The sequence below is a fragment of the Poecilia formosa genome, unplaced genomic scaffold (genome assembly GCF_000485575.1).
Source record: "Poecilia formosa unplaced genomic scaffold, Poecilia_formosa-5.1.2 Scaffold0, whole genome shotgun sequence".
Lineage (NCBI taxonomy): Eukaryota > Metazoa > Chordata > Actinopteri > Cyprinodontiformes > Poeciliidae > Poecilia > Poecilia formosa.
This window is the reverse complement of record NW_006799939.1, coordinates 6,756,698-6,773,391: the sequence shown is the minus strand read 5'-3', so window position 1 is coordinate 6,773,391 and position 16,694 is coordinate 6,756,698. Positions and strand designations below refer to the sequence as shown.

General features: G+C 40.9%; 1 protein-coding gene across 3 annotated transcripts; it reads right to left on the bottom strand.

Annotated features, from left to right (window-relative positions):
• Positions 1 to 709: 709 nt before the first annotated feature.
• On the bottom strand, positions 710 to 15,785 carry pnisr (PNN-interacting serine/arginine-rich protein). Of its 3 annotated transcripts, none has more exons than XM_007567187.2 (12): positions 15,679 to 15,784; positions 15,107 to 15,218; positions 14,807 to 14,992; positions 7,694 to 7,938; positions 6,233 to 6,434; positions 5,055 to 5,245; positions 4,812 to 4,952; positions 4,621 to 4,720; positions 3,992 to 4,045; positions 3,465 to 3,647; positions 1,433 to 2,513; positions 710 to 1,046 (listed from the first exon to the last, which is right to left on the bottom strand). In XM_007567187.2, exons 2-12 carry the CDS (start codon positions 15,195 to 15,197, stop codon positions 1,013 to 1,015), a joined length of 2,508 nt encoding a protein of 835 aa, XP_007567249.1. In that variant the 5' UTR covers positions 15,198 to 15,218; positions 15,679 to 15,784; the 3' UTR covers positions 710 to 1,012. The 3 variants fall into 3 exon arrangements, with proteins under 3 accessions (XP_007567249.1, XP_007567328.1, XP_016536382.1); XM_007567266.2 differs by having other exon boundaries at positions 1,433 to 2,510; XM_016680896.1 differs by lacking the exons at positions 710 to 1,046; positions 1,433 to 2,513; positions 3,465 to 3,647; ... (1 more) ...; positions 4,621 to 4,720; positions 4,812 to 4,952 and having other exon boundaries at positions 5,154 to 5,245; positions 7,758 to 7,938; positions 15,679 to 15,785.
• Positions 15,786 to 16,694: the final 909 nt, after the last annotated feature.

Here is a 16,694-nt window from a genome sequence, read left to right as displayed (position 1 = left end):
ATATGTAACCCCCTTCCCTCTGCTCTCCCTTATTAGTATATTCCCATAAATTTCCCATATTATAACAGCTGCCATCTCTCCTTCACCCCCCTCTCTGACAGTTATGGGGATCAACTGATGAGTAATCCCTGGACCCTTGGTCTTCAAGTGTTGCTTCTCTTCCCAGTTGATTTCATCTTAAACAAATTTGAATCTTTTGTAAATGTCAGTTTGGCTTCATATTGGCATCTTCTAATTTCTGATTGCTGGATGAGCCTTCACCATTTCAGTGACTTTTTATCAATCCAACTGAAACTGTTGTATGTTTCTCTGGTCTTGACTTTCATTTGAAACGTGTGAGATTTTAGATGACAACCTAGCATATTTAGGTTCTCATTTCGATTCTCTAACCCAACTTTTTAAATCCAAGCTACACCGTTCTTCCGAACTCTTTGACTGAACTCTGCAGTTATTTTGAGTACACCTTTTCCAATTATAAAGGATCTGCACATAAACTTAAGAGCTTCTTTTCATTTAAATCTCAAAACAGGACTAACTTCTCACAATCCAAACTGGCGTTGTAAGACCAGGCAAGTGGCTTGTTTTTCCTCACCTGCTAAAGCTAAATCTACATGGACGAAGGCCACTACCTAATCACATTTCTAATAAACCATCTTCTGATTTGTTAAAGCAATGACAATAGCAGAATTTAAAATCACATGAGACAAAACAAGGAAGAAAACGGCTTTATTGGACATCGTACAACAACGTGAGAAGGGAAGGAAATGTTCATATTATGTTTTAAAACGGTACAACTTCAGATTTTAGTGTGATTAAACTCTGCATAATGAAATCTAGCATTCAAAATGTATTGTTCGTCAGTCACACTTTAAAAATTACAGCATATTTACAATAAAATAAATGTATGAGGGGGGTGTTCACCTACACAACTGCCTCTATAATGAGACAAGCCTGCTCAACTCATGGAATTTTAAGCGGGTGAAAGCACAGATCCAGATGTCAACTGTGCTCCTCAGCGTTTGCTTCGATGGGATGGGGATGCGGACCTGGAAGAGAAGCGGATGGAGCGACATTAATGATATATTTAGCGCTCAAAGCATACGCTACAACATGCAAAGACAAATTCTGCTTCCCAGCCATCATAGCAAAGAGACTAATGTCCTATAGGTCTCTACATAGGAAACTACCATGAAGACAGTGCAAAGCAACAAACAGTTTTACATTGTACTACGAAGATCCTCAAAGGCAAAAATGACCCAAGGTGTACTGAACATATGGCATAGAAAACCGTCATAAGCCCTGTATTGCATAACACTTGATTTTACACAGTTGAGCACTTTGCGGCAACGACAGTCAACATTTCTCTGAAAATACAAATTCAAGTGAGACACAACAAACAGAGTAAGTAGAGGGAATAAAAAACGAATACTACCTTGATCGTGACTTAGACTTGTGTTTGCGGCTTGCCTTCTTACCAGACTTGTGAGATTTTTCCACCGACCTTGACCGGCTACGTTTGGATTTCTTAGATTTCTTTTCCTTGCTAACTTCAGGGGTGGGGGATCTACTTGAGTCGGAGTCTGAGCGCTTCTTGCTAGCTTTGCTGGAGCCCTTCTTAGATGATTTGCTATCTTGCCGAGAGCGCTTGTCATTCTGGGAGTCCGTAAACGAGTCGCTCTCTTTCCTTTTCTTTGTCTTGTCGTTCTCCTCTGTAACGGAGATTCCTTTTTCCTTCTCCTTGTCTTTAGATCTAGGTTTCTCTTTCTTTTTGTCTGAATCTTTTTCTCTGTCTTTATCTTTCTTTTTCTTATCTTTTTCATGGCTTCGACTTCTGTCTCTCCTCCTCTCCCTGTCCCTGCTGGAGGCCTTTTGTTTGTGTTTGCTGCTCCGACTGTGACTGCTGTCCCTGCGCTCCCGGCTCCTCTTCCTGTCCTTGTCTCTAGCTCTGTCTCTGCTGCGACTGCGGCTGTCTCTGCCCCTACCCCTGCCTCTGTCCCTGTCTCGTTCCCTGGACCGGGACCTACTCCTGCGGCTCCTGTGCTCTCTGGAAGCGCTGCGCTCCCTCTTGTGGCGACCTGACCGCTCTGCGCTGCTCCTCCTCCTGTCCCTGACCTTCTCGCTGCGGTGCCTGTGGGAGCTGTGGCTGCGACTGCGCCGCCGGGCTTTGCGGGATGAAGAGCGACTACGCCGCCTCTTCCTTTGTGGGGACAAAGACCGAGAAGAGCTACGGGAAGATGCAGAGGAAGACGAGGACGTGGAGGAGGAGCGGGAGCTGCTGCGGCTGGAGGTGGAGCGGGAGCTGCTGCTGTGACCGTTGGCCGGGGAGTCACTGCCACCTCGCCTCGATTGTTCCTTCCCTCGGCCCGAGTGCTTGGCCTCATCACTACGGGACCCACGCCTGTCTACCACAGACTCTAGCTCCTTCTCATTTACTTCCTGTTTGTGTGCATTTTCTAACTGACCCTCATTATATTCCCCCTTTTCTCTGCTCAATCTCTCCTTCGCCATCTCTTCTGGAAAACACACAAAGAAAGATTAAAAACAAATGTAAGAAGAACCTTAGTTTTATATAAAGTTGTAGTAACTGGTTCTCACTTTGTATAATTTAAGTTTTTTCATTAAAGATACAGTAGGTAACTTTTATAAAAATATGTTTTTTTTACATATTTCTTAAAAATATCAAAAGAGCTTGACTGACGGCGCTAAGATCCTCCTCCTGGCTCTGATTGGTTGTTTCTGACTAAATTGCAGAAACAATTATGTTTCTGCAGTTTAGTCAGAATCTGTAGTTAACACAGGAAGCAATGGCAGAAGACAGAGTAGCTACATTTTTTTCACAGGTTATGTGTCACTCTATTGTCATGACATAATTACAGTTTTAACAAATATGTAAAAATCACATTTTTATAAATGTTTCCTGTTAAAGCTTTAATTTCTTTTCATGTAAACGCTTCTTTCAATATTAAATTAAGATAAAGGACATAAGGAAAGGAAGAAAACGAAAGAAGCAATGAAAAAAATATACGGAGGAGGAAGGAGAGTTATACAAAAGGAAAAAAAGTAAGGACACAAAGTAAGGAAGAATCATATTTAGTCATAGAGAAGGAATTACAAATATCTTTTCATACGTTTCCAGGCATGGAAAACACCACAATGAAATTCCACACTTTCAGACTGTAACTGTATTTTTTATAAAATGTTTCAAATTACATCTACAGTCGTAAAATGTCTAAAGTAGCATTATTCTTATATCATATGTCATTTATGGGACCACATTGTAAATGTAGTTTATATCTAAGAAATAAGAGGTTAGACAGTCATAAAAATTATTTTATTGTACTTGTACGTATATAATTTTGTACTTTGGAAACTTTTTCTCCTTGCTTTGATGTGAGACAACAGGAAAAAAACCTCAATTACTTTTAAGTGCTTAAAAAAACCCAAAAAAACAAATTGAGACTCACCACGTGCAATCAGAGCTTCTTGTGCCAGTTTTTCCTGCAATTCCTGCTCTTTACGGCGGAAGGCGTCCTGCTTCGCTCGGATGCGGTGGTGCAGTTCTTCCTCGTCTGTCTCCGAAGAGTCAGACCCTCGAGCGCTGCGAGCGTCGTCCTCGCTTTCATCGGAGCCGTAGTCACCAATCCCGCCTGCCACAACAGAGCCCCCACAGACCGTTCAATCGTTGGAAGGAAAACAAGATGCATTCTCACACAATTGGGTTCCAAATAACAAAACCGACTCAAACACAGGAACCCCCACGAAAGGCACTTAATCCTATGTAAATCTGCAGTCTTCACTGATAAATCTAAGAAAAAGAAAGCATGCTTTTGTGAAACTAAACAGAAAACATGTGCTGAACAATCTTAAAAAACTAATATATTTTGCCGTCATGTCTTAAAATTCTTATTGTTTTGCCCAATTTAACTCCAAACCATGATTTCTATGCAGTTCCCGTCCCCCCCTCCCCAGCGACAGAAAAAGGGATACTCACTGAGACCGGTCAGAGAAGCCAGTGCACTTGACTGTGCCAGCTGTTTTGCAGGAGCTTTGATTCACATCAACAACAGGAACAACATGTTAAAACACAAACTGCCATTGTCTCTTAACGGAAGAGAGTTGCTAGAGAAGGGGCCACAGATTTAGCACTAGTCACAAGAGCTGCCGTTGGTAACAAGAGATTAAAGCAAAAATGAAAATATATACAAAAAGAAAGAAAGAAAGAAAAATAGAGAAAAAAAAGAGAGGGTTAACAACAAACTTCAAGTCAAACAGGGAAAGAAACCAATCTGTACTAATGCAGTAACTTCAATAAACCATGTCACTTGCTCCCCCTAGAGGTGAATTCAGTGACTACACACACTTTTTTTCCCATTTAGCTTTAGATTTTTCTTGACATCATTTATCAGAGGCATACTCTCTCTCCGTCTGGTGCATTAGCAGAGAATGGTTAAAAAAAAAAAAAGAAGCATATCAGATAAACTCCATATGATGCTCAATCAACTCAATCAACTTTCTTACATGTGACTAGATTATAAACATTATTATGCACATCATTTATCTGCAGATTTGTTGACAAAAAGCAACTGGTGATGATATGGAGAGGGAAAGGGGCAAGCAGACCTCGAGTGGCTTTTCTGTGAGTATCCCTGGCAACGTGCATGATCTCCTCGTTGGTGACTGTGAGGAGGATCTCAGTCAGGAGAGTTTTAGTGATGCCCATCTGTAGGAGGGATGTAAACAAACAGGTTCACGTTTAACATGGCTGCAGCTGGCTGTTTGTGATGTGGGGATGATGTGATGGAGGAACTGACCAGCAGCTCCTCCTTCAACTCGTCGGTTAGTTCTGGTTCGCTGTCCTCTGCCGGCGGAGACGGGCTGCGGGCGGCAAATTCTCGCTTCACGATTATCTTCTCTTCGGTCTCGTGCTCGTCATTGCCCTCGTCGTCGCTGTCCTGATTTCAAAGGTTAGCAGGAATTGGGAGTCGATACTACTTGATAACAAAAGTAAAATAACGCGCAAAATGTCCAGGATCAAGATCCAAAAAAATTCTTACAAATTTGCTCTTGCGGGGCAAACGGGGCCCATCCCCTTCCATGCTGACTTCGTGTTCTTTCCCGTCGTCCTTTTTCATTTCGGCGCGCTCCTTCTCCATCCGCTCTCGCTCCAGCTTCTTCTGCTTCTCCCTATCCATCTTCTCCAGACCCTCTCGGATCCAGGCTGGCAGCGTGCGGCGCTTTACAGCATCTGAAGAAAGTCGACATTAATAATGAAAGTACTTCATTCGTCAGGAACTATTATCGAATAATTACATTCCTGTCGACAACATGAGATTTTCTTTTAGCTTGTTGACTTTTTAGTGCAGAACAAATGACTGTAAATCATTTCAAACGGATATTTCTTTTTAGAGTTGTAATAAACTTCAATGTTTTTCATGAACTAAACTTAAAAAACACCTGAAACATTTAGAAATTTAATTCAGGTATGTTGCAATGCTTTGCCAAAGAGTTGATGCTCATATTGTCACATGTTCATGTATTTATTGGAGTAATCTGACATAAACCAACGCAATTTAGTGCATACTTTAGGTAAAATAGAGTAGAATTTCTATCATGCTCAAAATAAATAAATAAAAAAGAATAGTCCTACAGTGCAGAAACTAATTTGTTACGGCAAAACAGTAACAAAATATGCCCCATTGAATGTAAAAATATTTTTAAAAATCAAACTGTAAATTAATGAATTATCTACAGATAAAATAAAAACACCTGAAAAACAGTATGTTCTTTTGTACAAACTCATATGTGAAAAGTCTGACCAGACTGGTCAGGTCGGGTTATATAAATATTGGACAGAATTACACTGAAATGTTGAATTCAAATCAAAAGGAAAATACATCATCTCTTCTTCTACTAATATTTGTGTCATGGTTTAATTGGTTTTCTTCCTGATTGTCCTGTATTTAGCTCCATCAGCTGGTTGTGCTGGATTTTATTTAGGAATATGAGAATAAAGAGGACAAAACACTAATCTGCACTTTTCATTAGTAAAAAATGTTAAAACGCACTTGCTCTCTTCGCAACCATGTACTACTCTGCAACATAAAGTCTCAAAAAATACACAGAGATTTGTGGTTGCAATGTGAAAAGGTTGAGGGACTGAATACTTTAGCAAGGCATTGAACATGTATTTAAATTCCACCAGGTTAACAAAGCAATGGATAGTGAAACTCACCTAGAGGTGCTAGAGGAGCCAGAGGAGCCAGAGGAGCCAGAGGAGCTGGGGCCTCTGGAGGCTTGACGGGGAGCTGGATGGGGGATCGGGGCCGGTCCCTGAAGCCAGGCGGTCGGGTGTCCCGCCTGCTCTGAGGGGGGCCCTGCCAGTACGGGGAGTGAAACCCCGTGGGAGTCGGGGGGAAGGACGGAGCTGCACCGTGCTGAGAAGAGACGGAACAGGCTGGAAATTAAAAACTGGACCGAAGCAAATGGAGCTCATCGTTTCTTCCATCACTGTAGTCGTTAGCTAGACGGCCAGGTTTCCTACCGGAACCTTCTGGAAAGTCAACGGTGGCCCTCAAAGGGCTTCATCTTTACATCTGGTTGTCATTTGTTACTTTATATTCAGAGAATTAAAGTTGCTTTTGATTCAGGCTCAGTTACAAACAGAAATATTCAGCTATAAACTCCTACTTGTGATTTTAAGATGTTAATCAAATGACGTCTGTTCTAAAGCTCCAAAACTAACGATTACCTTAGTGATTGATTAATCAATCAATTATTCTGACAATTAATCAGACTTAAAAAAATACCACGCACTATAGATTTTTCATTTAAGACCTTTTTTATACAATATTAGAAATTCAGTCAAGTATACAAATAATTCAATTCCCTTTTTAAGTAAGAAAAGAAAATAAATATTTGATGGCTTGAATTCAACATAGCATTCTTTAAATGAATCTTTTATGCTGATTATTTTTGGAATTAATTGATTAATAATTACATATAAAGATGTGCTTAATATGGCATTTTTAAAAAACATCATTTTACAGAATTTGAACCAGGTGAAGCTAAACTGCCACCTGAGGAGGTTTAGGTCAACATATTTATAGAGAAAGAAGGATTTTTTGTTTATCTTAAATCCAAAATGTAAATATTTTTGGTATAATTTTGGCCTAATCACTGCTCTCAATGTGTTTTCCTTTCAACAAATCCTACCTCTGAATCAGTATAATCCAATTAATCGGTTACTAAATTAGTTGACAATTACTTCACAATAAATTCATCACAATTAATCCGATTAATGGTCTCAGCCCTTCTCTGTTTTTAGGGGAACATAAACTAGACATGTTTGCACTTTGACACTAAACACCAGCATGAGGTTTTGCTGTCTCAGCAAATCGTCTCTGTTTTGCCTAATAACATTCAGGATGTCCAACTTCTATAAAAAGTTTGGGTGCCTCCCTTCATAAGTTGAAATTTGCGAAATGATGCAGAACATCTGCAGCCTGGAAACTTTAACATTTTATTAAACACTCCAAACATGCAGAGTGTGAAGCATTACATGTGGACATAGTCTCTGACACAGCTAGATGCTGGCGTCAAGCACAGACGTTGCGGACCACCTCTTCCTCTGCTACTCGCTTCTCACACTAAAACCCAACAAGCTTCAACAGTTTCTACCGCAGCATCTGCATACCTGATAATCAAACTGGTTCATGGCCATGGGGGCCATGGCGTAGCTGTCGGGCTGTGCCCCATACCCATGGCTGTTCTGGGGGTAACCCCCACGGTGGGCTTCAGTGTTGAACTCCACGCTGTCCTGGCTGTTGCTGTCCTCGCTCGGGGCCACCACGTCCATCGGGCCGGACCCTGGAGGGATCCAGGGCTGCTCGGGTGGAGGGGGCGGTGGAGGGGGAGGGCCCTGACCATGTATCCCCCACTCTGCAAGGCAACATGTCACCATTTACTCATTATATGCTTTCCACGATTTCCAGCAAATCTCATCCTTTATACTAATTTGTTCACACCGATTTCTGGATGAGCTCACGGTTTATTGAGGCTTCACTTAAAACGAGTTCAAATAGCTAAACATGTAATATTTGCAGCCCCTAGACTGCGCTCCAGCAGAGATGGAGACCTTTTTTTATTTTAATTAAGGCAAGATTATCATGGAGAAAATGTAGTTTTTTCCAATCAAAAACAGGTTAGGTTAAAACACGAAACACCTTTCTTTTAATATCCACTTTTTAAATTCTCTCTCATTTCATAGTAAATATGAACATATTCATCCAGTGACTTTTACTCAAAAGCAGACCTTGGTGGACCAAAATCTGCTTATTTATTTATTTATTTTTTATTAAAATGAGCACATAAAAAATAAAAAAAAATTATGATCCAAATCCTGGTTTTATTGCAGTTTTTTCCCCTATTTAATTAAATTGAACACAAAAGAATGTGCAAACATTTTATAGAGAAAATGCTTTCTGTTGTAAGTTTGGACACTCCTGGTCTTCTGTCTGTGATTGTACATCTGCCACACCCTTAAAGAGTCACCTGGACAAAATTTGCATAAACAATAAAAAAAAAAAATAGAAACTGAAATCACTGCCTGTTTTCATGAGCACGATTTATGCAGCTATCTTATAGGCAGAGGCAGGTAGTAACTAGTTACATTTACTCAGATTTACTTGAGTAACTTTTTGAAACGCATATCAGGGTTTCCCCCAGTGTATCATAAGCCTGGCGGCCGCCATGCTTTACCAACCCCACCGCCAGGCTAAGCGTTGCTTGTTTACGTTTCTAGGAGAAATTTTTTTTTTTTTTTTTAAAAGCCAGGCTGCAAGCGTCTCTTTTGCTCTAGCATTTTACTAGCAGAGCAGATTTATTCTTAAGGATAGGTTTATAATAGATAGGTTTATGCATTTAAACCCGACCAATCACACAGCTGGCGCTGCGCTGCTTTACTTCAGCGGGATCGCGCTGCCTCCTTTCACTCAAACTGGACACAGGCTGACCTGTATGGATATTTACATAAACCTACTGTGAGGAATTATGATCCTTTGGAGAACTCTAGGTAAGAGTTTAAAACCCGCTGCGTTAGCTCTGGTTGCGCAGCTCAATGTGAACCGCTGGAATAAGTTGTAGAGAATTCAGAGGTGCGCGTTGTGGAGCGGTGAGAATAATTTATCTTTGTGAACGAACAATTATATGCGGCGTTTACATCTCAACACAGCGTGTGGCTCTGTGTCTGTCTTCCCTGTAAAGTTTATGTCTGTGGTCCCGGTTGGCCGGAGCATTTGTGGATAACGAGCAGCGCTAACCTCATCATGCAGATTCTGCCCGGTGAGGCGCTTTCGCGCTCTCCTCGGAGTCACGCATCACACTGATTTTATATTATTTTAGTATTATTTTTAGTATTATTTTTCCGGTTACACGATGCATCAAACCATATCAAATGCGTCGTCTAATACGCGCGGCCGCACAGAGTTCTGAGAAACTCGTCCCATAAACTCGACCAACCAAAATAGTTTCTGTGACAATTAAAAACTCAACAAACACGAAATGGAAGAGCTACTAAAGCCACATTAGCGGCATATAATTAAATCTCCCGTTTGTTGCGCATCTCTACGTAGTGCAGCAGATTACCTCATCATGCAGGGCCGGTCTAAGGCTGTGTGAAGCCTTAAGCAGAATTTGATTTAGGGGCCCCTTTTGTTGCTAATAATATCAGCACATCTTAACAGCTTCTGTGTTAGATTTAGTGAAATATGGGAGAAGGGAGTAGTTTAATTGGCCAGCCTAAAAAGCAATAAGTTATAATCGCAGTTTACTAATTTGTATTTGTAAATTCAAAGATTAAACTCACAATATCAGATTGTTGCTATGGTAACAAAACAATCTAAATATGAATATTGTTCTTTGAAGTTTTACAAAGTAAACTTGCCAGCTCCTTAAAATCTTGTATTTAAATGTTAAACAATTTAAAATCATTTAATTTATGTATTCCTAAACAATTGAATAACATTGAACAGGATTGATAATCTCAATAAACAAACGTTACATTTATGTATCTGTGGTCTGTTTTAAAATATTAGCGTCTATGGGGCCCCTGAAGCCCTGGGNGATAGGTTTATAATAGATATAATAGATAGGTTTATAGTTTATGCATTTAAACCCGACCAATCACACAGCTGGCGCCTCGCGCGCTGCCACTGCTTTACCTCAGCGGGAACGCGCGTGCCTCCTTTCACTCAAACTGGACTCAGGCTGACCTGTATGGATATTTACATAAACCTACTGTGAGGAATTATGATCCTTTGGGGAACTCTAGGTAAGAGTTTAAAACCCGCCGCGTTAGCTCTGGTTGCACAGCTCAATGTGAACCACTGGAATAAGTTGTAGAGAATTCAGAGGTGCGTGTTGTGGAGCAGTGAGAATAATTTATCTTTGTGAACGAACAATTATATGCGGCGTTTACATCTCAACACAGTGTGTGGCTCTGTGTCTGTCTTCCCTGTAAAGTTTATGTCTGTGGTCCCGGTTGGCCGGAGCGTTTGTGGATAACGAGCAGCGCTAACCTCATCATGCAGGTTCTGCCCAGTGAGACGCTTTCGCGCTCTCCTCGGAGTCACGCATCACACTGATTTTATATTATTTTATTATTATTTTTAGTATTATTTTTCCAGTTACACGATGCATCAAACCATATCAAATGCGTCGTCTAATGCGCGCGGCCGCACAGAGTTCTGAGAAACTCGTCCCATAAACTCGACCAATCAAAATAGTTTCTGTGACGATTAAAAACTCAACAGACACGAAATGGAAGAGCTACTAAAGCCACATTAGCAGTATTGAATTAAATCTCCCGTTTGTTGCGCATCTCTGCGTAGTGCAGCAGATTACCTCATCATGCAGGGCCGGTCTAAGGCTGTATGAAGCCTTGAGCAGAATTTGATTTAGGGGCCCCTTTTGTTGCTAATAATATCAGCACCTCTTAACAGCTTCTGTGTTAGATTTAGTGAAATATGGGAGAAGGGAGTAGTTTAATTGGCCAGCCTAAAAAGCAATAAGTTATAATCGAAGTTTACTAATTTGTATTTGTAAATTCAAAGATTAAACTCACAATATCAGATTGTTGCTATGGTAACAAAACAATCTAAATATGAATATTGTTCTTTGAAGTTTTACAAAGTAAACTTGCCAGTTCCTTAAAATCTTGTATTTAAATGCTGAGCAATTTAAAATCATTTAATTTNCCATCATCTATCTATTATCTAATGTGCACAAAATCTTTTTGTACTGTGGGAGGAAGCCGGAGCACCCGGAGAGAACCCACTCATGCACATGGAGAACATGCAAACCCAATGCATAAAGAACCCAGGCCAGGATTCAAACCCAAGACAACAGACTGGACTGGAGACGCATCAGTGAAGCGTCTATAAGAAGGGACAGAGCAGACTGGTGGAAGCTAAGATCCTTTAAGGTTTGCAGCAAGATGCTGCAGATCTGTTGTTGAGAGTGTCATCTCTTCTGCCGTCATCTGTTGGGGCAGCAGCATCTGAGCCAGGGACCTAAAAAGGCTCAACAGCCTGATAGAGAAGGCTGGTTCTGTTCTGGGAACGACTGTGCAACCTCTGGAGATGTTAATGCAAAGAAGAATTCTTTGTAGGATCAAGAAAATTAGGGACAATCCTGACCATCCTCTTGACGAGACTGTCTTGGGAAGGCGGAGCATCTTCAGTCAGAGGCTTTATCAGAGTTCAATGGCTCTTTGAAGAATCTTGATGAGCTGCAGCATGTAATTTCCCTTTGGGATTAAAGTATTTTTGAATTGAATTGAAACAGGTCATGTAATTACCACTGGTAAATACATTTTACCAGTGGTAATTACTTCTGCCATTCTAAATATCAGGAGGAGAGCAGCAGATGTGACATACTGCGAGTCAAAATGGCCAACAAGAAAATTTTCCTGCTTGATGTCTGGGCTTAACAGTCCGCTTTTTTGGACTTTTGGGAAAATCTTTCATTAGGAGACATCTCGCTTCATATGTCCAATCTTCTAATGCTGCTTTCGGCAGATGAATAATTAGGTTTTTAGACTCGACTGTATTGTTTTCACCGTCAAATTCCCCAGCCGGGGAAGTTTGTTCTTTGAGATCAGAGCAATAGTTCTCCAGGACAGATCTCTTTTCATGGGTCCAGTCTTCTAATGCCGCTTTAGTGAGAGCAGGAGTTGAGTTTTTCAGCTCATCTGTCTTCTTTACACAGACAAATTCCCCAGCCGGGGAAGTTTGTTCATTGAGATCAGAGCACTTGTTGTCTAGGACTGATCTCTTTTCATGGGTCCTGTCTTCTGATGCCTCTTTCGTCAGAGCAGGAGTTGAGTCTTCATGCTTTTCTTCATATTCAACTACTGCCCACGAGAACATTGGGGGCGAACGTTTACCACAAACTTCCCCAGCCGGGGAAGTTTGTTCTTTGAGATCACAGAACTTGTTGTCTAGAACTGATCTCTTTTCAGGGGTCCAGTCTTCTGATGCCGCTTTTTCCCCACCCGAGGAAGTTTGTTCCTCGGCTGGGGAACGATTGGAGAAATCATTCCCTGCTACAGTCGGCTTGTCAAGGGTATTGTCTTCCCCAGCCAGTGAAGTTTGCTTCCCAGCTGGGGAAGGTTTGAAAAGGTAAGAGTCGATAACATCATACTCTGAGTCAGTGTAAACGTTCTGAGAGCCAATTCTTTTCTCAGGGAAAACTCCCCCCCCAGCCGGGGAAGGATTGAAAAGGTAAGAGTTGATAACATCATACTCGGAGTCAGTGCAAACGTTCTGAGAGCTAATTTTTTTCCCAGGGAAAACTCCCCCCCCAGCCGGGGAAGGATTGAAAAGGTCAGAGTCGAAAACATCGTATTCTGTGTCATCCTGAGAAGTACTTCTTTCAAAAGTTATATCGGGAAGTAGTTTGTTAAAAACTTTCTTTACTCCCGTTGTAATCACATATCCAACTCCAAAACTGATGGGAAAAAACATTGTGACTAAAGTCTTTTCCATCCTATAAATCTTGGTAAAACAGCGGTAAGGTCAATGAGTCTCTTGTTTATTACCTGAAGTTTTGAGATGCAAGCATTCATAACTTCAGACATTCTTTGATCTATGACATAGATCTATGTCATAGCTACAATGAGCTGTAGTTCTAGGGGAATGTCTTGCTTCTGATCGTTGCTATGGAAACGGTCAGATCAGTTCTGCATGACTCAAGCTATTAACCCTTTGCAACTGCGTCACTTAATCAGTAATGATTTCTTGGTTAATGTCAAGTTGTCATAACAAAGACATTTTGAATAATGTCAACAGTGAAATATTCATGAAGGCTTATTCATGTTCATGACATGTGTTATGTCATGTTTATGACAGTGTCATGACAGTCTTATTCCCCCCCCTTCAAATAAAGTGTTACCGTTTTTTCCATACATGCTAGGCCACATGATAGTGGGGCATTGTCTCCATGGTTATGAATAGTTACACGCTTACCTTCTCCATGACCATTTTTTAAATTGAAATCAACTAAATACAAGCAATTATAGACAGGTTGTTTCTTGACATGCTTCAAAGGAGCGTAGTGGTTGTTTTGATGTCCATCATGGTGGAGTGGACAGATTTCTGAAGAGCCAGATGTCACATGCTAAGGGTCAATACATAGTTCCCAACAGTCTGAACAGGAAGTGATCAGCGGCATTTTAGCAGGCAAGCGTATGTACAAAGAATAGTAGGCTCATGACTTCGAGACCAATAAAAAAGAAAATATGTGGACACTTTTGACAGCGAGACAAGACAAGAACAAAATGGCTGCTGTCGGGATCGACCCATATGTTGAGAATGAGAAGGAAAATATGTCAGACAAGCTGCCTCTCATCTCCTACATCAATATAGTTAACTGCCAAGTGAATACGAAGATCTTTTCCCGTAACATACAATTACACAGTAATACTTTTACATTTTCTGTCACCTTAACATCTTTTAATACAAAAACACGGTGGACCACCGGTGGACTGTCTCGTCACCCCGACCACCGGGCTTAGCAAGTTTTCTGGGGGAAACCCTGCATATCTTGGAAAAGTTTTACTTAACCATCCTTTATTACTTCTGCTTGAGTAATATTTGAAAACACTGCTATTATTTTTTGTCAAAAAATACCTCTGGTAACTGAATGAACAACAATTTTCATAATCAAAACTGCACAAGACACAATCACATCTACACAGTTTATGTTAGAATGAGACTTCTTGTTTTCACAACCTGCATTCTTCTGATGCTAGTTTGTATCTGATGATCCTGTTGTACCATCTGGAATCCAAGAGATGATACAATAAAATTTTCATATTGTACATTTTTTCACTGATCTTACAAATCTGGGTTTTCTCTGATCCAAGTTATCTTCACCTTTTACAATTACTTTTGGTTCTCGCTGTCACATGACCTGCATTTCTCAGAAGCAACAGGACAGAGAACTGCTGAAATACGAGTTATTAAATTTTACAACATTCACGACAAAAGGACTAAGTTCACAAACCTGGAAAACAGCCTTTCCTGAACAATTTTCCAAACAATTCACTAGAAATATGCTATGAATTTAATACTTAAAATGTCATATCAAAACAAAGAGTATAAAAAAAAGCTAATGCTAGCCTAGCACTCTAGGTATGTGTTGAATCAGAGACATCAAGCATTTAGAGTTCTGATCTTTTAGTTGGAGCAGAAGTGACCTGAGAAGTGGCACTCTGTGAAGCCAACAGTCAAATCAAAGCAGCGTTTACCTGGTTGCCACATCCGTCCAAATCCCGGTTCACCCTGAAAGGCTCCATGGTTAGCCGGCGGAGCAGGTGGACCAGAATCATGGCCGGGGAGGTCTTGACCATTAGGCTGAATGTTGTGTGGTTGTGTTCCTGTCGACTCCTTTTGGGCTATCCAGGCCTGCGCCAGAGCAGCCCAGTCCACTTGACCTAAATAAATACCAAATAATCCCAACATTTCAACAGATAATCACACAATCGTGCAGCTTTTTTCTTATTGGAAAAAAAAAATATGTTTAGAACGTGAATGCATCTTTCACTGACCTGGGTCATGCTGGTGCTGGAAGGACTGCATCCATTGCTGCTGGCTGCTCAGAGGCCACTGCGGCCACGGCTGTCCTCCCTGGTCCCACATCTCTCCTCTCCGCAGTAACACCTGCAATATGCCGAACAAGTGACATTCAGGTTCGGCTAAGACGACATCCGCAATCTAACACACGTTACAAGACAGCCTCCCATTAACAGCTATAAAAGCGCCAACGTTGACGCTGGCTCACTAGCTAAAAACGCCGTGAATTCCTAAAAAAATTTGACAGTTTTTTCAGCTGTTGTGTTGGATACAGGCGAGGTGAAGCGACGGGTCTTATGTCATGTTGACGTGCGAGACCAAAATAAAGCGCACGAGCAGATGAAATGCCAATCTCCAAGACAGCCTCGAATGTAGAGCTAAGGAAGCTAACGTCGGCTAATGTTAGCTAAGATTTAGAGCTCGCAGGGGACTCGGTTGTTATCTCTAAGGCAACACAGGAGCGAGTCTGCGGTTCGCAAAACGGTTAAAAGGAGAGTAGACATTAAATTAAACACGCGTGCTTTTCTTAGGGTTACACAATTCCCACCTTTTCCAGTCTGCTTCTCTCCGGAGATGCGGTTCAAATCAAAATGGCTGCAGTTAGCAAGAAGCTGTACAGAGGAAGCGGAGCTATGCTGCCTTCACATAAAACTGGGAATGTTGAGATTCAAGTTTAGGAGCGGGTAAAGATGTGTCACGCTGCACGTGAGCAGAACGAATTAGATTGTATGTTCAATAAGAAAAAAGCAAAAATAAAAAAACAAACAAAAAAAATGGTGGGACTTGCTTAGACTAAAAAGAGGTGGGTTTTTTTGTTACTTAAAATGTATATAGCTTTCATATTTCAGGATTTTCTGTTTCAATAAACACTTAAATAAAACAAACAAGAAAAAAAGAATATCAGTCAACTAAATATTGAGCCAGTCCAAAATTCTTTATTCAATTTTTAGTGATGGATGAATTAAATACTTTTTCTGTTAGATTTCACTATGCGAAGTAAATGAGTCGACGAGCGCAAATAGCACCTAAACGCAGCACCAATACAAGCTTTGGTGGCCATCACAGGCGAATCAAAATTGTAGCGGGCCCAAAGCTACACTGGACTCCCTTTTCCCCCTTTGCTCTCTGCTATGCTGTAGCAAGCTAAGAATGTCATGAATACTGAGGTCAGTTGGTATGACCACTAGTGATGGCGGATAAACAATTTTCCTGTAATGGTAAGTAATTTCTCAGGCATTAGCATGTTGAACAGTTGATTGACAGCATTAAGACCTTCCTCCTGGCTCTGATTGGTTGGTTTTGTTTAGGCGTGGTGCATTGGAAGTGGTAGACTCTGGATATTTAGCTTACCTTTAGGAAAGAATGTGTTCTTCATGTGCACTATCAAGAGTTACATAAAGGCCGACTTCTTCTTGTCTTGGTGGATCGCAAGCAACTTTAAGGTGCATACTGCTATCTACTGTACACGAGTGTGTAGCTACATTACTTTACATCGATTGAATTCTAATTTTAAAATTTTGTGTTCTGACAATAAATAAATAATGCTTTCCTTCATCTGTAAAT

Excerpts from the sequence above, each read along its gene's own strand:
- pnisr (XM_007567187.2), bottom strand. The coding sequence starts at position 15,197 with ATGTGGGACCAGGGAGGACAGCCGTGGCCGCAGTGGCCTCTGAGCAGC. Across the intron at positions 5,246-6,232 it reads GGCTCCTCTAGCACCTCTAG|ATGCTGTAAAGCGCCGCACG; the intron begins GTGAGTTTCACT and ends GACTTTCTTCAG. Across the intron at positions 4,953-5,054 it reads TGCCCCGCAAGAGCAAATTT|GACAGCGACGACGAGGGCAA; the intron begins GTAAGAATTTTT and ends CTTTGAAATCAG.